Source organism: Balaenoptera physalus, assembly GCF_965194825.1.
Source record: "Balaenoptera physalus genome assembly, chromosome: 10".
Taxonomy (NCBI): Eukaryota; Metazoa; Chordata; class Mammalia; order Artiodactyla; family Balaenopteridae; genus Balaenoptera; species Balaenoptera physalus.
Window position 1 is genome coordinate 100,215,908 of NC_138889.1, and position 27,234 is coordinate 100,243,141.

Here is a 27,234-nt window from a genome sequence, read left to right on the forward strand (position 1 = left end):
GCACACCCTGTCCTCCCATTTCCAAACAAAAATGTGAAGGAGCAACACCTGAGAGGGCTGGACTAGTTGGCCTCTGGATTAGAGTGCGAATGGTAGTGCAATGCTAGGCTTGAAAGAACTTCCTCGATGGGCTGCTGGGCCCTTTGGGAGCTTATGGTGCCAAGATCCTGCTCTACATTTTAGTGTCCAAAGCTGCCTCCATCCCTCTGTAAACTGTCAGGAGACTGTGCCTGTGCCAGAGTAGATAGCCCTGTAGCTACTGGAGAGAGACTTTCTTTCCTGCTGGCTGGGGCCTCCTTCCATAATGCCACGTGGCTTCCCACCCTGGGCATGTGCAGCCTGTTGTGTTTCATGTTATCAAAGCTGTCTAAGACAGTGCCTCCCCCCAGAACCAAGCCTTGCCTTGGTCCTCCAACTCTCAGGAGCCTATCAGGATGTACAGAAGAGAGGGTAACACCCCAAGGTGTATACACAGTATAGAGGGTTCTTACATATCAGCCCAGCCCACTGGTTCAGTCCCACAGCGGTGGCTGGAGATGGCCATGGTTAGCCCCAAAACCTGATCAGATTGCCATTATGTGCCACACACAATCCCTGGGGAAGAATTTTCAGACCCTGATCAGAAATGCTCACATTTCTTTAAACCTTTGTATAATATAAATAGTTCCTGGGGAGTTTCTTTTATTCATTCTAAAAATTGCCATGAAATTGTTATTATATCTGATTTAGTACTTTGCCTAGAACATATATACTGGCCAAAAAGTAATAGTCACTTGATGTTGGGCTTAGTCATAATCAAATATAAAAGCTAAAGAGTCTGGCTTTCTGCCCCTGTTTGAACACACTACACATACTCTGGGGAGTAATGAGTTGGCAAAGGATAGTGTTAATAATGGCCCCACAGGTGTCATTGGAAGCCATTGCTTCTCATTCCTTTTGTAAAATCATTTCCCTTTCAGTAAACTAATTATCATTTTCCTCCATTTACAATATAAAACAACAGTGCTATCAAAGAAGATAAAATTTAAGAACACCGTCTGCTCTTCTTCTGGGGTTTTGCTCGACAGGAACATGGCCCTAGGATGTGAGCAATCTTCCTGTGACTTTTGGTACCAAGTGCCACATGGGGAGTGAAGCTGTCAGATGTCTGCCCCCTTCCTTTCCCCTCCCCCAACTCTCCCCGTCTCCCTTCCCCTCCTTGCAGAATAGCACTGAGATATTTACTCAGCTGTGGACTGGTACCAAAGCCTCAGTGCCCTGGGGAAAGGAAGGAGTGGTATGGTCATGCCCTGAATTACCCATGTCCTTCCGAGCATCTCTTGGCAGAGCAGCCTGGCTGGGAGTGAGTGTCATTTGGAATGAGCCTTCACAACCCCTGCATAAAAGAATATAAAAACAATTGCAGCTGAAAATTGGAGAGTCCACTCATGGGCTGTGGTGTTCTCTGGCCTCTGTGGTAGTTCCTATTGAGATCATGCAGCCAACCAACTAGAGGTTGTTGAGTCCTCTGGGATTCTCCGTGGCTTGGTAGCATTTCATTATCTCCGGTTCCAGTCTCAGCACTAGCTCACTCAGCCCTCAGCACGAAGGCAGTCATGCAAATGAACTCAGACTAAACCCCAGTTCATCCTCCAGAGTTTTGGAGGTAAAAACCCTTGATTCAGGCTTTGGGGAAGGCTTCTCTGAGTAAGGAACAAAGGTATGGCCCTCATTCCTTCCATCTGGCACTCCTCCACTGGTCTCTTTTAGTGGCACCATTCTGACCCTGGAAAAGGCACCGTTTCCTAGGAAGAGCAGGACGCATCTGAATCTTCAACCACACACTGCCGCAGTTCTTCTGAGCAAACGTGTGGACACACGTGGTGGTCTGAGAGGAGGATGTACAGATGACTAAGCTGCCCCCACAGAGCTTCAGAGACCAGAATTTCCACAGCAAGAAGGCAGACCAGATGTAGAAAAGATAAGAGAAGGTCTTCAATCCTTCTTTTCCAAGAAAGGAGGAAGTGAGAACGAGTTAGCCCTTGAATATATTGGGCCTCAGTAATTTGTGACAAGATTAGTTTTCTTAGCCAAAATAACCTCATCCGTCACTCTCTAGGATTAGAGTAGGGCTAGCCAAGAAAAGAATATTTTTGAGTCAGGAGTTGGTTATCTTGAAAACTCCAGTATTCATGCTAGAGTTGTAACAGTAGTAAAATGAATCACTAAGAAGTAAACCCTAGGCGGCTTCTGATTTTCACGGTAAAATTGGTGATCTATTCCAATGAAAATAAATATTTGAGTTGATTGGATTGAGCACTTGATAAGAAAGTGCTAGGAGTCAGCAAGGCCATGGAATGTAGTTATACCTTCCATACTGTATTGAGTTCACTGAGAGCTGTGGTACCTACCAACCAGGATGTTTTCCATTTTCAGCACTTTACAGCTCCTGGCACCTCCTCACACTGCCCTAAGCTTATAGTCATGCCTCCTGTGCCTGGAGATCCCCCATCTGTGTTCACACAGTGACCAGAAACTCGTCCCTCCAAATTGTCATCTGGGTCACTGTGCGGTGCATGTTTTTATTCAATCATTTTTTCAACAGATATTTACTACTATATGCCAGGCATTGTGCTGAGGGCTTTAGTTAAGGCCAAAGATGCCTTAATTTCAGGACTTCAAGTTTTAGTCAGTTAATAATTATTAAACAATTCTCCCATTTATTGAGCATTTTGCTAATTTTTCAGAAAAGTTCCTTATATACAAATTACCTCATCTGATTTTTACAACAATCACATTAGGTAGGTACTGTGATTATTCACATTTCTAAGAGGAAACCAAGGTTCAGAAAAATTGTCTAACTTGTCCAAGTCATGCTGGTGGTAAGTAGTGGAGGCCGGGTTTTGAAGCCAGGTCATCTGATTACATAGTCTGGGCTCTGCACTAACACAACTGCCCTGCCCACCTGGAGGGTATCTGTATGTTTAACTTAGATATTGGCTTGGCCAATAAGTTCGTTCGGGTTTTTCCATAAATGTTACAGAAAAACCCAAACGAACTTTTTGGTCAACCCAATAAGTCTTTAACTTAGATGTAAAGTTTGTCAGTCACCTGGCATAAACAATCCTATCATCAGAAGTCAAGTCCCCCACTAACCAGCCAGATCACACCTGCTAGAGTAGAACTTGCAGGACCTCTGGAGCTAGACAGGCGTATGTCTGAATCTCAGTCCTCCCTCCTCTTACTAGTTCTGTTTCCTTGAAAAAGTAATTAACCTTAAAGAAACCCTAGTTTCTTTATTTCTAAAATAATAATAACAAATACTAACAGAGCACTTATGATGGGCTATTATTCTTAGTTCTTAACATTAGCTCACAGCAACTGAATGATGTTGGTACCATCATTATACCCACTTTATAGATGGGGAAACTGAGGCATAGAGCACTTAAAGGTCAGTAATTTGAAGTCAGTGGCAAAGCTTGGATTTGGACTCAGGCAGTCTAACTCTAAAGTCCGTGCTATGAGCCACAATGCTGTACTGTGCTGCCTCCTGAGATGATAGGATTGAGGGTGTAGAAACCTCTGGTCCAGAGCCACACAGTCAATGGAACTATTACAAGGTTTAGAATAAGAAAATTTAACAGCTCTGACCACCCACAAAAAGAGAAGCACCAATTTGTGGGGAGTGTTCTGATTTTGATCTTATACCAGAGTCGTCTTATGTCTTTGCCTTTGAACTTTCAGGACCTGCTGGCTGAGCTTTCCTAATTGTGGGGGGATTCCTTTAGAGAAGGCATCTGTTGGTACACACCGCTTACCTTCCCTGCACCTGCCAGGATGGAGAGCACCGGCAGGTGGGAGGGGATGAGAAATGGCGGTGTAGCCACCAGCACAGGTGTACTCATCCCCCACCTTCCCATGGCCTCCGGCTCAGCAAAGGCTGTGGTGCTGGAGCTGCAGTCTTTCCTGTTGACAGTAATTAGAACCTTTCAGACTTGATTTCTTACATGAAAAAATCCCAATTCACTTGAATTGTCTCCTTGATCCAGTTCACCTGGAGCTATTTAGTTCCTGCAGTTTGTTTGGGGAGGAGAACAAGCTATTAAGCCTTCACACATTATGGTTGATAAGATCAAGGTGCTGAAAATGTTAGCTGGGTAAACTTTGGAGCCAGACTGCCAGAGTTTGAATTCCAGTTCCAGCAATTAAGCATGATCTGAGTTTTTGTGTCTGTGAAATGGGGATAACCATAGTGAAGATTAGATAAGATGAGATGGCACAGGTAAAACCCTTGGAAGATCAGTGTCTGGCCCATAGTAAGTGCTCAATAAATGTTAACTGTTAGTATTATTATCATTATTAAGCCCATCCAGCCCTTAGACCCCAGCCTAGGACCTTGCTCTGGGAAGCCAAGTCCCCTTCCTGTCCCCCAGGCTCTGGAGCCTTCTCTCCTCACTTACCAGATGATTCCATCTCTACGCCTCCACGTCCTTATCTGTGAAATGCGGCTGGGAATATTAGAGTCTACTTTGTGAGGTTGTTGTGAAGGTTAAGTGAGCTAATTCAAAGCCTGAGCACAGAGCTCAGTGACTAGTCAGGCTCACTACTGTTATTCCTGAAGCACAAAGGGCTGCCTGGAAGGCAGATCTTTGAGATCTTGGAGAGCTCTTAGAGCCAAAGGACCCAAAATAGGCAGGAGCCTATTTAGGGTTAACCAATGCCTGAGTGTGAGCCTCAGGAGCTGGGGAGACCGCTGGCCTGTTGGGAATGGAGGAGGCATTAAGTGAATGCAGACTGCAGAAGAGTATTCAAAAACAGGTTCGGCTCAAGCAATCCGACTGAATTTTCAAGGCAGAAAAATTTTAAAAGGGTTTAAGCATTTACACTCAGCAGGACGCACCTTCCTCCTCTCCTGCCTTTGCCCCCAGGATTTAAAAACAAAACCAAATAGCTCCTGTTGTTTGGTGTTACTATGTTCTAGATGTTCTGCTGAGTACTTTATAGACATCATCTTTTTTGATCTTGACTTCAACCCTGAAAGGTAGGTATCATCATTCCCATTTTACGGATGAGAAACTGAGATTTAGAGAGATTGAGCAATTTGCCCAAGGTTGCATACCTGGGCAATTGCAGAGCCAAGATTTGAACCCCAGCCAGGGGGACAGGAGGAGGACGGCTCCCATTTGTTCATCCGTGTTCTGATTTTGGAACAACACTTACTGCTCACCATTCTCCCAAATACCCACTGTACAACCCAGGAGTGTCTCCAAGTGGCAGATGCCTCTCCCTTGAAATTATCTGGCCTTGATATTATCCCACTTCTACTTTAATAGAACTGCTGTCTTCCACAATTAAACTGGCTAAAGTTGTTTATTTGCCTGCACTTCCTGTTCATCTCTTTATCTGACTATCTTCCTCACTTTACATTTGGGATAGTCAAGTTCCAGAAGTGGTGAACAGGATGTATTCTGTTTTTCTGATGTATTTAGTATTTCCAAGAACTGTTGTTGCATTGGAGAAGTACAAAATTACTTTTGTAAATCATTCTTCTACCCTTAGGAAGCAAGTATTTGAAGCACATGATTTAGAATATCATCAAGAACCTAAAGAGAGCTGAGGGTCTGGAAACCAGGAGGCTGAGATCGATTCCCAGCATTGTCTTTCTTGATTGAACAAGGGGGTCATACAACTCTCTCTCGGCTTCTCATTTTCCTTTACCCTGTTTATCTTCCCAAGGATATCTTGTAGATAATTTGGGGGATAAATATGAATAACTGTGAAATACTTTGACCCCCCCTAAGAATGGTATCAGATCCATCCACCAAATCTTAGCCTAGAAAAACGTTAATGGGGACTCCCTGGTGGTCCAGTAGGTAAGACTCCAAGCTCCCAATGCAGGGGGCCTGGGTTCAATCGATGGTCAGGGAACTAAGATCCCGCATGCATGCCGCAACTAAGAAGCCCTCATGACGTAACTAAAGGTCCCACGTGCTGCAACTAAAGATCCCACATGCCGCAACGAAGATCCCGCGTGCCGCAACTAAGACTGGGCGCAGCCAAAATAAATAGATTAATTAATTAATTAATTTTAAGAAAGAAAGGAAAAAAAGCATTAATGATTCAAAGATAGAACTTTCCTTTATTTAGTTCCTGCCAGAACTCACTTCTGTCTATACAGGGGGTTTTGAAGTGAGAATAAAGTGGGAACATATTAGATTCAGTGGCTTTTCTCCCTTTCGTCTTTCCTGTCCCTCACCCCAAGTCTGCGAGCCCACAAGTGGCTATTACTCCTTCCCTTGAAGAACAAAACCTCCTACTAGGCTGTGCCCTAGGTCAGGCGAGTGAGGAGAGGAAAGTGCACACCCCATTGTGGCTAAGATGAAGGCCGCAAAAGCCATCTTGATCCTTTGACCTACATTGACGCTGAGTCTGTCGCTTTGGTGTCCCTGACTTTGGCAGTGTGGTTAGTCTAACTCTATGCCCCCACCTTGAATTGAGCCTTGATGAAAAAGTAGTAGGAACCCAGGCCTGTCCCTGGGGATTTGGGGTTTTTATCTTGGAAAAGCATCAACCAAACTATCAGGGACAGGAGATCTGGATTCCTGTGGCTTGAGCTAACTTAGGTCCAAAGAAACCAAGTGCCTGTGATCATCATGTTCATTCCCCAAATGTGGCCATGCCCTCTGGATTCCCTTCTCTCACTCATGCTCCCAGTTAGGAGGGCTTCTGGGTTGCTTGATCTTGCTTTACCATCAGCACGTCGTTCCATATTTGAGATGCTTTGGTATATGGAATACTTGTGGATCGCAGCTGCCTGACTGATCTAAAATCTCTTGGCTTTGGGACATGCAGTAACAAAACAACTTTTAAGCATCAGTGTATTTCCTCTCCCTTGGCATTCTATAAACCCCCCTGAGATTTACGTCTCTGGGTTTTCTACTGGGCCACAGAGCCTCATCCTGGCTCATCTCTCCCAAAGCACTGCTTCTGTATATCAGGAGTCATTTGGTTGCCTTGATTGTATATCTTGGATCTTTGTCTTGGCTTCCTATAATAGGATGACCAGATTTGTGTGCAGGCATCCAAAAGGAGCCAGGCTGCACAATACTGGATGACAGAGTAAGAAGGTCTGTGGGTTGCTATGCTGTATTCTTCTCCTCCATACATTGCAAGACTGCATTTGCCTTAGTACTGCTTGCAGATATTCTGTGGATGGTCTTTGGGCATGTTGTGGTGAGTGTTACCATGCCAGAGAATTTCAGCAAACTTAGCCAGCTCTGAAATGACTCATTCTTGTGGATTTTCATACATAAGAAGGCTAATAAAGTTACCCCTCTAATTCCCCCTTCTTACCCGACCGTCTTTCAAACCAGTGAAGCTCCTTAGGCCAAAGTGTTGTAGCTGGGTGCCTCCCATCCAGGAAAAACTTTGTAGAAATATTGATCTTAAAATCTCACCCTTGGAGGGTTAGTGGCTAATGCAGCCTTAACACTGACTCACCTTTAAAAGAGCAGCTCTACTGAGAGTAGGTCTGAAACCCATGAAATGACCAAAAAGACAGCAGTGACTTCACATGCAGAGACCTAATGTGTTCCTATCCATTTCCACTCCAGATTTGCTGACCATGAGGGAATATCACTGCTTGCTGCAATTACTGTGCCCAGATTTCCCGCTGGAGCTCACTCAGAAAGCAGCCAGGTATGTCTCCTGGGCTTTTGAAGTCAATTCAGCCCCCTCTTTGGCCCGGGCTTCTGAGAGAAACCTGAAATGTATACAAACAAACATACCATTAGGGGAGAATAAAACTGATAAGGAAGAAACTGGCATTTGGAGAGGGGTCTATTTGGGATTTGCCCAAAAACATAATACTTTCTGCATTTCCAAAAGGAAGCCAAATGATCTTTGGTGGTTTCTGCGGGGAGTTTTAGGGGCTGCAGATAAAGTTGGGAGGTGGTGAGAGGAAAAGGCAAACACACACACACACACACACAGGCACGCACACAAAGAAATATCCCTAGAGGACATTCTGAGAAAATATGGGGCAAGTTTGGCAGCAACTTGTGATAAAGGGGGTTGAAGTTCGAGACTGGAAAACATGAAGGTGATAAAGCCCAATTGAGGGGGGGATAAATTGTATTACTTATACTAAAAGAAGGTTTTCAAGATTAGTCCAGAACCAGGAAGACTTGGTAGAAATAGTTAGAACCCTCTAATTTCTGTGTTTGGTTTCACTGTCATTCACATTTTTTAACCAAATGAGGTAGTTGGGCTATGCCTCAGTTAAATTTTTTTTTTTAATTAATTAATTAATTTAATTTATTTTTGGCTGTGTTGGGTCTTCATTTCTGTGCGAGGGCTTTCTTCAGTTGCGGCAAGTGGGGGCCACTCTTCATCGTGGTGCGCGGGCCTCTCACTATCGCGGCCTCTCTTGTGGTGGAGCACAAGCTCCAGACGCGCAGGCTCAGTAATTGTGGCTCACAGGCCTAGTTGCTCTGCGGCATGTGGGATCTTCCCAGACCAGGGCTCGAACCCGTGTCCCCTGCATTGGCAGGCAGATTCTCAACCACTGCGCCACCAGGGAAGCCCCTAACTTTTACTTATTTAACTGAAAACCTGAGCTAAGGCAGCAAATGGAAGTATAGCAAAAATCTTGTTTTCTGAAAAATGCCAGAACAGAGGATTTTTAGGAAAATACTCTGTATTATATCATACATGATAGATACGTGTCATTAGACATTTGTCCAGACCCATAGAATGTATAACACCAAGAGTGAATCATAAATCTAAACTGTGGACTTTGGGTGATGATGTGTCAATGTAGGTTCAACGATTGTAACAAAGGTACCATTGGTGGGGGATGTTGATCTGGGGGAGGCTGAGCACGTGTGGAGGCAGGAGGTATATGGGAAATCCCTGCACCTTCCCCTCAATTTCACTGTGAACCTAAAACTGCTCTAAAAAAGTAAAATCTAAATAATAATTTTTTAAATGCCCAGGTTCCCTAAATCAATTAGTCAAGTATATTTACAGGGGAGAGTTGACTAGTGAACAGGGAGGGGCTTAGGGGCACCGACCCTCTGTGCAGTGGAAAATCCAAGTATAACTTACAGTCAGCTCTCCATATACACAGTACCTCCATATACATGGCTCTGCATCCGTGGGTTCAGCATCTGCGGGTTTAACCAACTGCAGATTGCGTATTTGCTATTGAAAAAAATCCACATATAAGTGGACCTGTGCAGTTGAAACCCAGGTTGTTCAAGCGTCAACTGTATATTCACATCCATCACCACAATCAATTTTAGAGCATTTTAACTACCCCACCAAGAAATCCAGCACCCTTTAGCCATTACTTCCCAATCCCCCCATCCTCCCTAGCCCTGGACAACCACACTATGTCTCTATAAATTTGCCTATTCTAGACATTTAAAATAAATGGAATCATATGATATATGGTGGTCCTTTGTGACTGGTTTCTTTCATTTAGCCTTATGTTTTCAAGGTCCATCCACGTTGTAGCAGGTCTCAGTACTTCCTTTCATCAAATATTTCTTGAGTGCCAATTTTGTGCCAGGATCTATTCTGCATATTAGGGCTACAGTGATGAATAAGATATAGTTCCTGCCCCTCAAGGAGCTTGCCATTTGATTTAGAAGTGGATCCCTTGGGTACCGATCACAGCCTGCCACCACTTTGTGTCACATCACCTTGGTTTCTGTCATTGCACAGCAGCTTCCGTCCTCCTGTCCCGCTCCTGAAAGGTAGCGGGCGAGTCTGAGGGTGAGCCTTCTGTATGATTTTCAACCCCAGCAGCCCCGTTTTTGCATTTGCCCCACCCATCTCCCAGACCCTTCCAAACAATCTGATGTGTGTAAGCATGGCAAGATTAGACTAGAAGGAATAGAACCCTCTAAGATCCACAGGTTTGTACAATTATTGATACCAAGGGGCTTCCGGAGTGGCATTCCCCTAGCTGTGTCAGAAGCTTACCTCCTCCTCCTCAAGAGCTCAATAGAAACTTCAGACCTTTCCATCTGAGGAAGAGGAAGCAAGGTAACCAGTCCATGTCAATAGCAGGGAATGTGAGGGGATGATGGGGATGCCAGTATCAACAACAGAAGGGCCCCAGGTGAGCCTCAGGATACTGGCTACGAAGTTAGAGATGAACTCAGGACTCAGGCTTTTGTGTCAACCCCGCCTCCCCAGTGCCCTGCTTTCCTCACTCCACTCCAGCTGGTGTGTGTGTTGAAAAATTTTTGCATACATCCCAGAAAGTGCCCTCTGATTGTTTAAGCTATTCTCATCTTGTCCTGAAGGTCAGGATCCCAACTTCCTCACACACAAACCCAGGCTTCTGACCAGAACTGCAGATGGGGGTGGTTAGGCCTCCAAGGCAGTTACTCTAGCTGGAAGAGGCACTGCCCTCTCCTGTCTCACTGCTGGTCTCACTGTATTCATGGCCCTGAGGTCTGGGGACAGGCCGCAGGAGGAGGCTCCAGTCTCTGATGCTGTGTGCGTGAAAGCATGTAATCCACAGGCAGCTGTACGCGAGAGCCTGTTCAGCGGCAGAGCAGCTCCACGTGCGCCTGACTCGTGTGCGGCCAGCACCGTGGCCAGGCCCTGGAGCGGCAGGTGTGAGCCGGAAACAGGAGAGCAAAGAACAATCAGACTCCATGACAGCGCTCAGCCAGAGATCCCCTCCACCGCACACACTCCTGCAGCAGTGGAGTCGCTAAGTAATTTTATCCCTAAATGGTCACCGTAGCATCTCTGTCTCCATCCTCCAAGGACTGGGAGGCTTTCCTGATGGTTAAGAACATTCAACTAGAGCCAAACTTCTTGAGTTCAAATCCTGGTTCCACAATTTACCAGCTTGTGCCCTTGGGAAAGTTATTTAATTTCTTTGAGCCTCAGTTTCCTCATTTGTAAAGTGGGAATAATCATAGTTGTAATAATTGAAGAAGCATATAATGTGCTTAAAATAATGCCTGGCACAGAGCAATGTTAGAAGCAGTGGTATTAACCTTGACCTTTAAGAGCACAGGCATCATAGGGTTAGAAAGACCTGGGTGTACACACCACCTGTGCTCTATTAACTGGATGACCTTGAGGATCTCAACTTCTACAAGCCCTGTTCCCGTATCTGTAAAATGGGGCTAATAATAATAACTAACTCATAGGGTGGTTGTAAGATTTCAACAAAAAATTATATATAAATTGCTTAGCACATTATATACATTCAATAAATAATAATTTCTGCTGTTAAAATAATGTTAGTATTATTATTATTACCAGATTTTTTTAGGTAAGTGAGAAGTCAGACATAGCGAGCAGACTTGTGGTTGCCAAGAGGGAGCGGGGGAGGGAGAGGGATGGACAGGGAGATTGGGGTTAGTAGATGCAAACTATCACATTTATTTATTTGTTTGGTTGGTTGGTTTTATTTATTTATTTTTTTGACTGCATTGGGTCTTCATTGGCTTTGGGCTTTCTGCATTGGGCTTTCTCTAGTTACGGCGAGCCAGGGGTACTCTTCATTGTGGTGCGTGGGCTTCTTATTCCGGTGGCTTCTCTTGTTGTGGAACACGGGCTCTAGGCGCACAGGCTTCAGTAGTTGCAGCACATGGGCTCAGTAGTTGTGGCACGCGGGCCCTAGAGTGCGCAGGCTTCAGTAGTTGCAGCATGTGGGCTCAGTAGTTGCAGCACATGGGCTTAGTCGCTCCGTGGCATGTGGGATCTTCCCGGACCAGGGATCGAACCCATGTCCCCTGCATTGGCAGGCAGATTCTTAACCACTGAGCCACCGGGGAAGTTCCAAACTATTACATTTAGAATGGATGAACAACGAGGTCCTACTGTATAGTTCAGGGAACTGTATCCAACCTCCTGGGATAAACCATAGTGGAAAAAAATATTAAAAAAGAATGTGTATATGTGTATAACAGTCACTTTGCTGTACAACAGAAATTAGCACAACATTGTAAACGAACTATACTTCAATTAAAAAATTAAATTAAATAAATGAGAAGTTCCTGGGTTCCCTAAGGCAGTGGTTTATGGCCTTTTTTCCCTTCACAAAGTTCAGAAAATAATATATAACAAAAAGTAGGGTAAAGACAGAACTGCCTGTGATTAGCCTGTAGGCTCTCGTCTCCTCCCTCCTGGGCCAGGGAGACCATCACACCTGTAACCCATTCAAGGCCCAAATGACACGGGGTGGGAAGCTTCCCTCCAAGGGTGAAGATTTAAAGCAGTGGTTCTCCAACTTGAGTGTGCATCAGAATCACCTGCAGGACTTATTAAACCGCGATGGCCCAGCCCCATCCTCAGAGTTCAGTGGGTCTGAGGTGGGGCTCAAGAATCCATGTTCCTTATAGGTTCTCATGTGATGCTCATGGTCTGGGACCACACTTTGAGAACCACTTTAGAGCATTGCACGCCAATCTCTTTCTGGCATTTTAGAATTGATTGCATTAAAAGGAATTGCTTTTCCTTCTCACTCTTGTCATCTGAAACACTGTTTAACTCACTTCTCCCTCACTTAAAGCCAGATTTCCTAGTGAGTAATATATGTTTAACAGGAAAAGCTCTTTTATCACAGTTATATGCTGAATACATATAATGCTTCAAAAGCACATAAACTCCTCTAAGGAATCTAGTTTTAGACCTAACAAGTCACCTCCATTTAAGAGAGTCATTTTTCAGCTGGTCCCTGTATCACGAAGGTTGAATGGCCTAATGGTGTAGGACTCAGGTGCTGGAGCCAGACAGCCCTGGGTTCAAATCTCACTTCCTTCACTCATAGGCTTGTGACCTTGAGCAACTCCTCTGAGCCTCAATTTCTTCATCTTTAAAATGGAAATATAATAGCACCTGCCTCATAGAGTGTTTTTAGGATTTAATGAGATAATGCATGTAAAATACCTGTCACAAAACCTTTTTTTTTTTTTTTCTGGCTGCACCGCGTGGCTTGTGGGATCTTAGTTCCCCGAACAGGGATTGAACCCGCACCCTTGGCAGTGAGAGCACAGAGTCCTAACCACTGGACCGCCAGGGAATTCCCTTACCTCTTATTTATTTATTTATTTGTTTGTTTTGGCTGCATCGGGCCTTAGTTGCGGCACGCAGGACCTTTCGTTCTGGCATGCGAGCTCTTCGTTGCGGTACTCAGGCTTTTCTCTAGTTGTGGTGCGTGGGCTTGCTAGTTGTGGCCCATGGGCTCAGCTGCCCCATGGCATGTGGGATCTTCGTTCCCCGACCAGGGATCAAACCAGCATGCCCTGCATTACAAGATGGATTCTTAACCAGTGGACCACCAGGAAAATCCCTCCCTTACCTATTTTTAAAGAACATAATTATAATTAGTAAGTGGGGAGTGATACTTCATTCCTATATTCATTTTTCAAATGTTTACTGAGCATCTACTCTCTGCCAGACTTCATGCCATGCCCGGAAGATACAGCTTTATGCTCTCTTGATGTCTTTCTTTCTTTATGTCTCTCCCCTGCAGTATCATCCTGCATAGATCTCCTCCCCAGATCTGACCTGCCATCTGACAGTGTCACTGTTGCCCCAAAGGTCTTTCACCTAAACAGACTATCCTTTCCCTCCCCATTCTTTAATTTACCAGATTTTTATCGAGTGCCTGTTATATTGCCAGTCGTGCTTGTGGGGGGGCTATGACAATGTTGCTCCAGCCCTGGAAGAACTTACAAACTGACAGAGCAGCAGACATTAAGTAAACGAAGAGCTAAGTGCTATAGGAACATATAAACAGGATACCCAGCCTAACCTGGGGAATCATGAAAAACTTGTCCATAAAACAGAGATGTTGAATCTGAGACCTGAAGGATTAATAAGAGATGAATTTGCCCTGTCAACTACTAGGACTGATTATAAGGCCATCATAATGCCAACTAAAAATTTGGGACTTGCCATCTGCCTTTACAAGGATTAAGCCACTACAGCCGCTGACCTTCAGCACACCCTGAGTGGTATTCAGAGTGGAGATCAGGAATGAAGCACTCTGTGCTCTGGGGAAAAATGGCAGAACAGGCCTTCAGATAGTTAGATTTTTTTTTTTTTTTGGCCATGCTGCATACGGGATCTTCCCCAACCAGGGATCAAACCCATGCCCCCTGCAGTGGAAGCGCAGAGTCTTAACTACTGGACCGCCAGGGAAGTCCCAGATAGTTAGATATTTTCAAGGGAAGATTTTACAAGCCCAATTCTTGCATCTCCTCATACCTAAAAAGGCATTAAAGTCATTAATGGAGACACCTGCTCCTCGTGACTAGCAGCAAACTTCACAAGACTAGCGACAGCCTTCTGCAAAAATGTGTGCTGGATTGAATGTACATCCCCTTCACCAAAATCACGTATATACCGACCTTCCCCGCTACCTCTCCAGAGCAGTTTCTCAGAGCTATCTGATATGCTATTTCCTGGGCCGTAGTCCTCATTTTGCCCCAAATAAAGCTTAACTCAAAACTCTCACGTTGTGCATTTTTTTTTCAGTCGACAATTTATCCACATAGGATAAAATAAAATTAGATCCCTACTTCAGACCATATTCAGAAGTCAATTTCACATAGATTACAGACCTAAGTGTAAAATGCAAAGCTGTAATACTCTTAAAAGAGATTAGGAGAAAATATTTTTATGGCCACCAGGTAGTTAAAAAATTCTTAAACAAGACAAAAATTCTTAAAGCCCAAGCCCAGTGGACAAGGTTGATAAACTGACCACAAGCAAAATTGCATTCACTTATTCAGTCATTCAGCCAGTGTCCATGGAGAGTGCCTGTTCTGTGCCAGGCACTCTTCCAGGTGCTGAGGACAGAGCAGTGAACAAAACCAAGCCCCTGCCCTCGTGGAGCTGACATTCTAGAGAAAGGGGAAGTATCTGCTAGGAAGTACGAATTCCCTGATGGCAAAGTGAACCCTCGCCACAGCGATGCAAGTGCTGAACCCTAACCTGCAGGACTACCGGAGAATTAAGATTAAATTTTTCTATTCAACAAAAGATGCTGTAAACAAAGTTGAAAGACAAGCCAGTGACTGGAAGATATTTATTACATATGTAACTAACAACAGATTAGTCTGCAGAATTTTTTAGTCTCAAGAATGGTTTATGGGGGACTTCCCTGGTGGTCCAGTGGCTAAGACTCCGTGCTCCCAATGCAGGGGGCCTGGGTTTGATCCCTGGTCAGAGAACTAGATGCCACATGCCACAACTAAAGATCCTGCACACCACAACTAAAAAGATCCCGCATGCCGCAACGAAGATCCTGCACACGGCAATGAAGATCCTGCGTGCAGGAACTAAGACCTGGTGCAGCCAAATAAGTAAATTAATTAAATAAATATTTTTTTTAAAAAGAATTAAAAGCTATTAAAAAAAAAAAGAATTGCTTATGAAGAACTCCTACAAATCAATAAGAAAAAGATGAAGACCCTCAGTAGAAAAACAGTCCAAAGATACAAACAGATAATATATAGAAGAGAAAACCCTAACAACTAATAAACATTTGGGCATATTTTCATGGCCAAACTCAGTAGTATCAGGGAAATGCCAATTAAATTGAGATACCACTTCACAGTCATCAAATTGGCAAAAATTTTAAAGTGAGATAGTACAAGTATTGGTGAGAATGTGGAACAGTGGGAACGCTCATAAACTGCTAGTGGTAGTGTAAATTGGTATAGTCACTTTGAAGCAATTTGGGCAAATCTTTAAAAGTTCAAGAAGTGTGCCTGGTTATAAGGAGACAGGCAGCATTATTTGTAATAACTACCAGTGGAACCCTCTGCCCGTCCCTATGCAGTAGAAAGGACAAAGTGTGTTATCTGCATTCTGTGGAAATCTATACAGCAGCTAAAATGAATGCAGGGAGATATATATGCATCAGCACTGATGAATCTCAAAATGTCAAGTTACCAAATGATGCATAGAGTTTGGGAACAAGCAAAACAAAGTTATATAATATTTTAACAATGTAGACATTTGTGTGAGTTAATATAGTATGGAAACATGCGGAGGGATGCCAAGCCCAAGTTTAAATGAATGAACGCTAAGCCCTCAAGCCCCAGTGACGATCTCTGAGGAGGAAGGTAGAGGAAGGGGATGAGGAAGGGTGTCCAGGTGTCCAGGTGTTTTAATCAATATGTGTAATATTTTACAAAGCTTTTAAACATTGAAGCAAGGATGGCAAAATGTGAAGTTTTGATGAAGTTAGCTAGTGGGTATACGAATGTTTGTTATGTTAGTCTGTGTAATTTTTCTGACGTTTTAAATATTTTATTTAAAGTGAAAAGGGGACTTCCCTGGTGGCGCAGTGGTTAAGAATCCTCCTGCCAATGCAGGGGACACAGGTTCGAGCCCTGGTCCAGGAAGATCCCACATGCCGCGGAGCAACTAAGCCCGTGCACCACAACTACTGAGCCCGCATGCCTAGAGGCCATGCTCCGCAACAAGAGAAGCCACTGCAATGAGAAGCCCGCGCACCGCAACGAAGAGTAGCCCCCGCTCACCGCAACTAGAGAAAGCCCAGGCACAGCAACAAAGACCCAATGCAGCCAAAAAAGTAAAAAATAAAGTGAAAAGGGTGGGTAGGATTTAGGGAGGGAGCAGGGAGAGGGGAAGGCCGTCTAGGGAAAGTAAGCAGCCTGGAAGGAAGCCCCTCTTTCTCCAGTGAGGACCTAGGGGAACTGGGAGGAGTCAGTGGGCCTGGAGTTTGAGGAGTTTGGGGACTGGGAGAAGAGAGGGCCTCACAGGCCATGCACTGGATTTGGGTTTTTATCCTAAGATCATGGAACATTCCTCCACCCCCACCCCCCCAGCTGTAAAGCTTCTTGGGAGAGACCAGGATAATGGAGCTGAAGTGGCCAAGCGGGGCCTTCACGGTGTCTGCAGGGAAGAAGCAGTATCCGGGCCTAAGCCTCCAGCCTTCCTGGGGGCCATGGCTCTACACCAAGGGTGGGAGGAGGGACAGCGCCACCGGCAGGAGGTGTTATTGCCACTTCTTACTGGAAGCAGCTGCAGTGGCCTGGGAACTGTGGTTAGAGTCAGAGGGGCCTGTGTTTGAATTACAGCTCTTTTGCTTCTGCCTTGAGACCCTGGTCAGGTTTCTGAACCCCCGTGTTCTCGGTAAAGATATCCACTGATCTCACCTCATAGGATTAACGTGAGAAGAAAATGCAATGACAGATGTATGGCACTGACCAAGTAAGCCCTTAACAAATACTGTGTTGCTGTAGTTGTTGCTACTTCCCACACTCTCTGGATCCAGCTTCTCAGGCACCACAGGGCAGGTGGGATTGGGACCCCCTGCAGGTGCAGGCCAGAGCCCAGGGAGAGCCATGACCTGGACACCCCATGCTGCTTTGAGGGCCTGGACTTGGAGGCAGCTTGTGAGGCACAAGGGTGCCTCCGACACAGTCCAGAAGAGGGGCAACCCTGAGGAAGTGTCACAGGAAACCTTGCCAACACCTGGAGAAGGTGGCCAGGGTGTAGTTTCATCCTCACTCATGGCCCTGACTTTAAGACATAGTCCACAGAGGTGTCCCAGGATCCCAGACAGACTCGGAGACATGCTTCAGCTGCACCCATGAAAGACGCTGCTCATGTGACCTCCCAAAGGAAGTTCAGTCATGGAAGCGTTCTTCCTGGCCCTGGCTTAGGCCTGGCTTCCCCCAAAAGTGGACTTGAAACAGGATAGCTAGCTTCCGCCTGAGAGCCTCTGCCCGGCTGGGTGCTGGCAGCACTTACTTCCTCTGAGCTATATTTTTATTTGCTATTTTGAGCTCTTCCATCACCTGAAACCAGCTAGAACACTTATTGATAGCAGCTAACACTTATTTTGAGTGATTACTCGTATATAATAATAGAATAGGCACAGTATATCACCATATTGAGTCTTCACAAGAATCCCATGAAAGAGGAACTATAATTATCCCCTCTTTACAGATGAGGAAACTGAAACTCCAGGAGAAAACGTAACTCACCCAAGAAAAGGTAACTTGGCCAGTCAGTTCTAGAGCTGGGATTTGATCCCAGGGCTGCTAACCCAGAACTGCACAAAAACAAAAAACAAAACAAAACAAAACAAAACAAAAAACCAGGTACAGCTCATGCCACTAGACCAGGGATACTGACCCTTAAGGGGGAATAGGAAGCTGGCAAGTCAGTAGGTTCGGACTGAAAGCTGTTGCTTCCTTGGCACCCACTTAACTCCCAGCCAGCCAGCCCATCCCAGCTGTTGGAAGTCAGCATGGGAGTGAGAGCACGGCCAGCCCCCTTGGGAGTAGCTCAGACGCTGCCAAGTGCTCTTTCTCCATTCCAGTCGCTGCCCTGGACTCCACCCTTCACATGGTTCTGCTCAGAGCCAGCCTGAACTAGAGTGCCTTTACTTCTCCCCCAGAGTTCCCCTCTCTAGCCTTGAGGCCTGGCCGGCAGGGATCTCTCCACAATCCAATGGATTTGCACAGACTCTCGTTGGCAGCAGCTTCCTGCTGGCTCCACTTCAAAGCAGGGGCAGCCAGTCTCCTCCAGGTGTCAGACGCAGCTGGCACGCTAGCAGGAGGCCTCTGGCAGGAAGGGATTTTGAGCCAACTGCCATCAACTGGAAAACAGCACACGTGGATGACCTGTCTTCAGGAAACTCCTCTTGAGCCCTCTGGGGGCTGGTGACAAGTTTGAGTTCAGGGTGAAGCAGCTGTCGGTGGCTTGTAGGGCCTACAGCCTGGGGTTGTCCCTGTCACCAAAGGCAAAGACAGACCTGTAGCCTCCTGCCTGCCTTTTCCCACAGTTCTGCCAAGACTCCAATGCCAGATGCCCAGAACTTTTATGGGTCAGAGCATTAGTCTGGAGATGGACAATGCAGCGTATGATGTTTCTAAAAGCACCTTTTTGTAAGTCTTTCAGACTTTTCTGCAGCGACGGTCCTCTGAACAGCAAACTTTCCCCCCAGCAGAACCCTCATTCACAGGAGAAGCTGTTAGTTCTGTCCACCCTTGGGATGACACTCTCTCAGGGCTAGAAGGAGCTCTTTCATACTTTTGGGAAGTATTCTGCTTGAATATCTCCAGCAACAAGCAGCTCACTCCCTCACAAAGCAGCCATAATCCCAGAGATGGGCATCTTCAAGTCTTCTAGAGCCAAACTCTAGATCCCTGTGACATCTCCCTCAGAGGCAGCCCCTTCAAGAGTTGGGGGCCTCACTTCCTCCTTCATCTTCTCTTCCAGGCTAAAGGATCTAAAGGCAGTCATTTGTCTGATATCCTGGTTTGCAGACTCCACCACTCTGACCTACCTATTCTGTGACTCTAGTTTATTCCTCTTAAATGGACTGTCCAGAGCTGAATGTAGTATCCAGATGTCACCTTGCCAGGGAAAAAGAAAAGGGTACTGCAGCCTCTCTTAGTCATTTGTTCATGCTTTCCTTCATTCAACAAATGTTTACCGAGTGCCTACTGTGTGCCCTGCACCACGCTGGCGCTTGAGTCAGGCAGCAAACAGAGAGACAGAGGTGTAACTTGGTGGATCTTATAGTCCTGGGGCAAAGACAGACACGAACAGTGTGAGGGGGTCACAGAGAACTGTGGAAGCCAGAGCAGGGAGGCCTGCCCTCGCCTTCCCAAAGGGGTGCTCTGTGGCTGTACCCCGAAGAGTGAGGAGGCATCAATCAGGTCGGTGAGGAGAAGGGCATGGAGGGCAGGAGGAAGGAAGAACTGAAGGATCTGTGTGGCTGGAACATCGTGAGGGACCCTGCCTGGGGCCTCCGATGAGTATAGAAAGGTGAGCGGAGGCAGAGGGCAGGTCATGCAGGCTCATAAGCTAGGATAAGGATGGGAGACTTTGCTCTAAGGGCAATGGGAAGCCCATGAAGGGTTTCAAACAGAGTTGTAAAATGGTCAAATTCGCATTTTGAAGATCCTTCTGACCACAGTATGGATACTCAATTAGAAGGAGGCAAGAGTGTTGCAGAAAACTGGGTAGGAGGTCGTTCCGTTATCCAGGAAGAAGAGGTGGAGGTGGGCATTGGATGGGGGCTGTGGAAGTGGAAAGAAGCAGACAGATTCAAGAGAAATGTCCAGAAGAGGACTGATAGGACTTGGTGATTGACTGATGTGGGGCAGGCAAGGGAGGGAGTGTCCAGGATGCCAGGAGGACTCCAGGTTTCTGGCTGAACAGAGGAGTGTTGCTGTTAATGACAGCTGAGATCCAATTGGCTTCTCTGGCAGCCAGTCTCACTGCTTGCAATCAAGAAAACCCCTCAGTCCTAGGCACGGGTGCTGCTGGGATCCAGCCACCTGTCCCGCAGAAAGAAAGCCCCTGCTGCCTGTCTGCCTCCCCCAACTAGCCTGCTGGTCCCTCCTGACCAATCTGAGTCTCAGCCCACCGAGGAGCAGGGGCCAAAACCAGAGCACGCGCAGGGTCGCCCTGCTCCCACGGAGGCTGCCACCCTCTCAAAAGAGGGAGCTAACGTTCATAGTCAAGAATGGCTGCGGACAGAAAGCTGCAGCCGGGTCTGGGGCTGGAAGGGCGGGCCCTGCTTGCAGCTGACAGTCCTGGCTGCGGCTGGGAGAGGAAGATGCTTATGGCAGTTGGCTGGAAGCCCTGGCGTGGCAGGGCCTGTCTCAGGAGCATGATGATCAGCAAGAATTACAACTTCTGGAATTAAACAATGGTGATGATTGTGCAAGTTTGTGAATATACTAAAAAACACTGTACACTTTTTTTTTAATTTTTATTAATTTAGTTATTTATTTTTGGCTGCATTGGGTCTTCGTTGCTGCACACAGGCTCTCTCTAGTTGCGGCGAGTGGGGGCTACTCCTCGTTGCAGTGCGTGGCCTTCTCATTGCGGTGGCTTCTCTTGTTGCGGAGCACAGGCTCTAGGCGTGTGGGCTTCAGTAGTTGTGGCACGTGGGCTCGGTAGTTGTGGCGCACGGGCTTAGTTGCTCCACGGCATGTGGGATCCTTCCGGACCAGGGCTCGAACCCGTGTCCCCTGCATTGGCAGGCAGATTCTTAACCACTGCGCCACCAGGGAAGTTCCACACTGTACACTTTTAAAGGGTGAATTTTATGGTATTTGAATTATATTGCAATACAGATCTTCCTCGACTTTCAGTGGGGTTACGTCCTGATAAACCTGTTGTAAGTTGAAAATATCAAAAGTCAAAAATGCGTTTTTACGCCTAACCTACCAAAGATCATCGCTTAGCCCAGCCTACCTGAAATGTGCTCAGAACACTTACATCAGCCTACAGTTGAACAAAATCATCTAACACAAAGCCTATTTTATAATAAAGTGTTGAATCTCTTATGTAATTGATCGAACAGTGTACTGAAAGTGAGAAACAGAACGGTAGTCTGGTACAGAATGGCTGTCTGCGTCCACGCTGGTGACCGTGTAGCTGACCGGGAGCTGCCACTGCCCAGCATCACGAGGGAGCATGTGCTGCGCATCGCTAGGCCAGGGAAAGATCAAGATTCAAATTTCAAAACATGGTTTCTACCAAATTTGTCTTGCTTTCACACCACTGTAAAGTCAAAACACCTAAGTTGAACCATCGTAAGTCGGGGACCATCTGTATGAAATGAATGAATAAATAGGTAAAGAGAGAAATAGTAAATGGCGGCAACTGCTATAAACAGGAGCACCAGGTCCCAGGTTGATGATAAACCAAGAGGAGCCAAGTAACATCTTCAAAGGCTTTGGTTCCCCTCCGTGGTTTCCTGCCTGGGGGTGTTCTCAGCCCAGCACTCTTCCCTAGCAATTAACTTCAGGCCATTCGGGTTCTTAGCTGTCCCGGGAGTGGGGCAGGAAGGAGAGGTCACTGCCTTCTCTCCTCTCCTTCCCTGTGAGCCTGGGAAGGCACGACTTGGAGGGGCTGTTGGCTCCTCCTCCCTGGGGCTCTGGGAGAGCTCACTCTTCCTCTGTAGTTTGGGTTCTCTGTCACCCAGTCCCTACTACCTGCCCTCTCTCTACCTCTCTCGCCTCTCTCTCCCCATCCAGATATCAGAATCTGGGCTTTGTGCCCTCTCTCTTCCCTTTCGCCTGCCTGAGGTTATGAGAAACGGGGTAACTACTTGGCCAGCGGCTCAACGCTTGGGCCCAGGAGCCTCTGCCGGAGAGACCAGGACGCCCTCCTGTGGCCGTTGGCAGCGTTGCTTCCTCCCACTCTCTGGCCTTGAATTTTTTTCCAGCTGGAATTTTAATGTTGAATTCTGGTAGTTGAGGCAGCTTTTTTCTTCCCCAAGAGATACATGAGAAACAGTTAAGGCCCTAAGATATAGGTGAGAAGAAAAAAGATAAGTTAGGCAGCTAATAAACTGAGAAGTAAAATGCAAGTGTTCATATTCTGTATCTTTATTTTAAAAGAGGCAGTGAGGCCTAGTAGAAAGTAAGTACATGACGTGTAGAGCAAATTCACCAGCTGTGCGACCTCAGCAAGCTGACTGCTCTGAGACTTAATCTCTTCACCTGTAAAATGGGAATAATCAACAAGACCTACCTCATAGGATTGTTGTGGGATAAATTTTAATTAATATAAGTTAAATACCTTATACAGTGCCTGCCATGAAGTAAGTACTCAGTTAATATTGCCTGTTTCTATCGTTACCATTATTACAACTGAAGACTAGAGGTAGGAACCATTTCTCTCTTTGGGGAGACCTGAAACCAGGGCAGCTGCCTGGCACAATTCCAGGGGCACCACTCACATTATATTCTCTCTAAAGCCCCTTCCCCAGAGGTGAGCAATGCCTGCTCTCTCTGGAGCTGATCCAGTGGCCGGTCTGGGGACTCTCTGACCCAGGGAGGTGGAGAGAGAATTAGAAAAATGCACGAGAGAGCAAAATAAAAGGTTTTTTTTTTAAAAGGAAAGATAGGGCCCAGTCAAAAACAGATAGGGAGGTGGTGGTGGGGGTTACTTCCCTGGTGGTCCAGTGGTTAGGACCCAGTGCTTCCACTGCTGGGGGTGCAGGTTCGATCCCTGGTCGGAGAACTAAGATCCCACATGCCACGCAGCACAGCCAAAAAAAAACAACAAAGAAAAGAAACAGATGGGGGGGCCCAGCTTCCCATCAGTAGATGAGTTTGGCACCCTGCCTGGCACATGGATGGAGTCCAGCAAGTGCTAACTTTCTTCTCTTCCTGTCCTCTCCAGTGAGGCCCTGAGCAGAGCACGAACGTGGCCTTGGTCTGAGTCCTTTAGTGGTCACATGGTTTCCTTCCTGCGAGGTGGGTGCGCAGGCGGAGGGGTTAGAGAGAGCAGACACCAGGAGGCGGTCAGCTTGTGAGAGCGGACAGCGTGCGTGGAGGAGCACCGGCCACCGCGGCGTCGCGGGATGGGGTGTGTTCTCGGACCCTCTCAAGTGCAGACCCCAAGCGGTACCCTCTGCTCTCTGTGCCAGCTGTGTCCCAGCACGGAAGTGCCCGTAGCCATTCTGAAGGCCCTTGGTAGCTTATTAAATCTCAGTGCCACTTGCCAAGACCCCTTTAAACCTCTTGGCTTTCTTTTTGCCTTTTCTGATCAGCTGTATTTATTCTGAACTAAATGGTCCTCACTGCAGGATGAAAGTGTTTACTGCTTCAGGGTATGAAAAGGGGTCTTGGCTGCGTTGTAGCTGCACCCTCTCCTTGTCAGCACCCCACCCATGTCCCATCCTCTAGCTGGTGCCACAGACGCTGAAGTGGGAGCCTGCCTCCCGCTTCAGTTCAGTTTGGTGACAGAGTCCAAACGATGGAGAAGTGACGTGACCGGGAGGAGCTTGTATGGGGAGCCCCATCCCCAGTGTCTTGCTGTCCCAAGGGAGACTGGATCCGCAGGAGCGGCTCACTCGAATGCTCCCCCAAACACACATGTACACGCACTCTCTCATATTTTCTCTCTCTTTCCCCCTCAGGATTGTGCTCATGGACGACGCCATGGACTGCTTGATGTCTTTTTCAGATTTCCTTTTTGCCTTCCAGATCCAGTTTTACTACTCAGGTGAGAGTCTCCCAGGACCCCTGTGGCTCCTGCCAGGACCATGTGCCCTCTCCTACCCTGTTGCCCTTTCCATCTGTGTGCCTAGCGCATGCATTTCTCCCCTCCTCCCTCCGTCGTGTGCTTCACAGCCGGTCACCCACCAGCAGGATGTCTAGTTCTCACTGGTGGTCACAAGATTCAGTCTGCAGAGCCGACTCCCTCAGCCTCCCCAAAACATAGAAAACCACAGTGCTTCCAGCCAGCAGCGCGACAAATCAGTTTAAGTGATAATGACAGTAACAACAAAACACACCACTGGATCAACACCCGATAAATTCACTATCGAAAACTTACTGTGTGCCAGGCATAGCACTGAGCACCTTAATCCTTACAACAGCCCTGAGAGGTAGGTCCTTTAAGAGAGAAGCTGACAGAGGCAAAGCTGCCAAAGACACAGCGCTTATGGGGGTGGAGCCCAGACCTGCAGAGGGCCCATGCCACAGCCAGCGCGCTCAGCCGCTCTGCTGTGTCACTGCGATCGGGGGGTCTCTCCCTGGGCCCTGACTCAGATGTGTGAGCACACATTTTCCACCCACACAGCTTTTAATAAGCGCACGCCAGTCCTCTCTCACACTCCCACCCTGCTCCCCAGTGCTCACCAGCTGTGCCCTTAAATACCTTCTGGGCTCAGGTGGAATAAAAATAGATGAATGAATGCCGGTGCACACCAGCTCACACACAGCCGCATCAAATGGAATGTTGGATTTAGAAATTGCTGGCTATGTCCATAAACAAACTTGTTTAAAACAGGCCCTTCCAGTAAACAGAAGGCTGTCCTTGGAGCCTGGACATGGCCTTCCTGCCAGCGGGTGGCCCCAGCCAGCCCTGGCCTCACTCAGGCGCCACATTCTGTTTTCCTGATGGCGGCCCAAGGGCCTGGTCAGGCAGGGGCTGGAGGCTGGGGTCTCGCCACCTGCTCTTAGCAGCTCCAGGCGTCTATTTCCCATTTCTCTGAAGTTTCTTGGGCCCTAGAGAAGGAGCAGCCACGTGTGGAGACCCGCTTCCCCTCGCTGTCTGTCGGGGCTCTCTCCTCACAGCGCTCCCAGGATGGGGCAGCAGTGGGGAGATGGGCCATAAGTCTCTGCTTACCTACGAGGGCTCAGCTGCTAACATTTGAAAACAAATTCAAATGTTTAATAAATTAGCAGCTTGCAAGCGTTCTCTCCCACACTGGTATTCCAGCCTGCTTTCTTGAGTCCGAGAGGCAGGTGGCTCACAAGATGGGGCTTACCAGCAGGAGTGTGCACACTTTCACCCTTTAAAATTTTTTAAAAATATTTATAGCATTTTCTATGTGCCGGGCACAGTGCTAGGTGCTGGGACAGGAAGGCTGACAAGGCATGATCCAGGCCTTTATGCAAGATCTTCCATTCCAGCAAGGAGACAGAGTGAACAAGTAGTTACACAGAAAACCCCTCACTGGATAAGCACTACAGAGGAGTACAGGGCGCATGAAAGTATGTAACAGGGGGTCTCACCTGGTCCAGGAACAACTTCCAGAGGAGGGGACATTTGAGCTGAAACACATATTAGTGTCATCTCTAATGAGTGTAGTGGTCACATGAGGCCGAGGGCCCCTGCTCCCAGGACACTGTGCGCTGAGGACTGAGGCTGGTGTGGAGCTGAGCTAACACGCAGAGAAGGGAGGGCACTGTGAGGGGACCAAGTGTGTCATCCCCGCCTGACCTATGCCCCTCTACCCCTGTACCCAGAATTCCTGGAGAGCGTGGCTGCCATCTATCAGGACCTACTGTCAGGCAAGAACCCCAATACGGTGATTGTGCCGACGTCGTCCAGTGGGCAGCACCGCCCGCGGCCTACCTTGGGCGAGGCCAGCATGCTGGAGGGCGTGGAGGCGTCCCTGTTCTGCCAGTGCCTGGAGAACTTGTGTGACCGGCACAAGTACAGGTGAGAAATGGGCACGCAGACCCCACCTCAGCCCCAGGATTGCAGGCTCCTGGCCCAGAACAGATCTCCAGCAGGCTGTTCTGACTGGCCCAGGGCTTTTAGGCCCTTGATGGTCATAGTATAAATTAGAACAGTGCCATTTGCCCCCAGTCCAGGATGTTGACTGAAAGTCTTCCCAGGTGGCTCACAGGAAGGATTGCTTTCATTTGGGCAAGAGCAGCTCTGGATGACCAACTTGGGCCCCTTCTCCTTGCCAGGAGATAGATTGGTCTTGACTTTTTAGAGAGAAGGAAAAAAATATTCACTGTGCGAGGAATTCACCCTACAGAAAGGGAGGGTTAAGCTGTCCTGGGTAGCACAAAGTCCCCTTGGGGACAGAGCAGCCAGTTTTGGTCTCCTCCAAGAGGAGGCCTTGCCCAGCGCCATTTCCCCTTTCCCCCACTCCCACCCCTGCCAGTGAAGCACCAGTTAGTGAACATGCCAGCCTTTCTGTTCACAATCAAGGCCTTGCTCCTGGAGATCTGCCATGCTCCCCAGGGTCTTAGGGCTCCCAGGGTAGGCAGATCCCTCGGTCTTGGCTTTGGGCATCCCCCTAAGCCTGAAGGTTTGGATGAAAAGATGGCACTCAGACTCACTAGTCTTTGAATTTGGCATCTGTATTCTCCCTTCTAGCTGCCCACCCCCAGCACTCGTCAAAGAGGTCCTAAGCAACGTTCAGAGACTGACCTTCTATGGATTCCTTGTGGCCCTCTCAAAGCATCATGGGATCAACCAAGCCCTAGGTAAGCCAGAGCTAGCTGTGGCCAGCCTCTCCTGCCCCTACAGTGTAAAGCCACATAGGAGCTGGCCCGTGTTGGTGGCCCGTGTTGCCTCCCTCCCAAGGGGGAGGCAGCTTCACCATGTCTGCCTTGACTTCTCAGGGCCAGACTCTGAGGCCTAGGGAGCCAGAACGTGCATAACACAAGATGTGCCCTCTGAGGCCTCCCACCCTCCCGTGGCAAGGCATAGCCTTCCCCGCCCGAGGTCCTGCCCCAACATGAAGCAGCCTCTCCATGGCAGAGGCGTGCCCAGCCCCTCCCATGGAATCATCATTTCTGCTTTGGGGAGCCGCCTGCAGGTTGGGCAGACACAGGGCTATTTAATCAGTGGCTCTGGAGCTTATGTATCAGAGACACCTGAATCCCATTTGTAAACAGGGCAAAGGTGTGTCTGGGGAGACCTTTTTTCCATCTGGAAAAAAAATCTTATTAGTCTGAAAGGGAGTGGAAAAAAAGGGGGGCGGGGGGCGGAGAGAGGCCCGCACTGGCC

General features: G+C 47.5%; 1 protein-coding gene across 2 annotated transcripts in view; it reads left to right on the forward strand.

The window, feature by feature from the left end:
• CSTPP1 (centriolar satellite-associated tubulin polyglutamylase complex regulator 1) overlaps positions 1-27,234 on the forward strand; it is a 211,196-nt gene that overhangs the window by 176,606 nt on the left and 7,356 nt on the right. For both annotated transcript variants that reach the window (XM_082410841.1, XM_082410840.1), the window contains exons 4-7: positions 7,593-7,677; positions 23,894-23,979; positions 25,731-25,926; positions 26,599-26,708. In XM_082410841.1, coding sequence (XP_082266967.1) covers positions 7,593-7,677; positions 23,894-23,979; positions 25,731-25,926; positions 26,599-26,708 — 477 coding nt within the window. The remainder of the gene's footprint in view (positions 1-7,592; positions 7,678-23,893; positions 23,980-25,730; positions 25,927-26,598; positions 26,709-27,234) is intronic.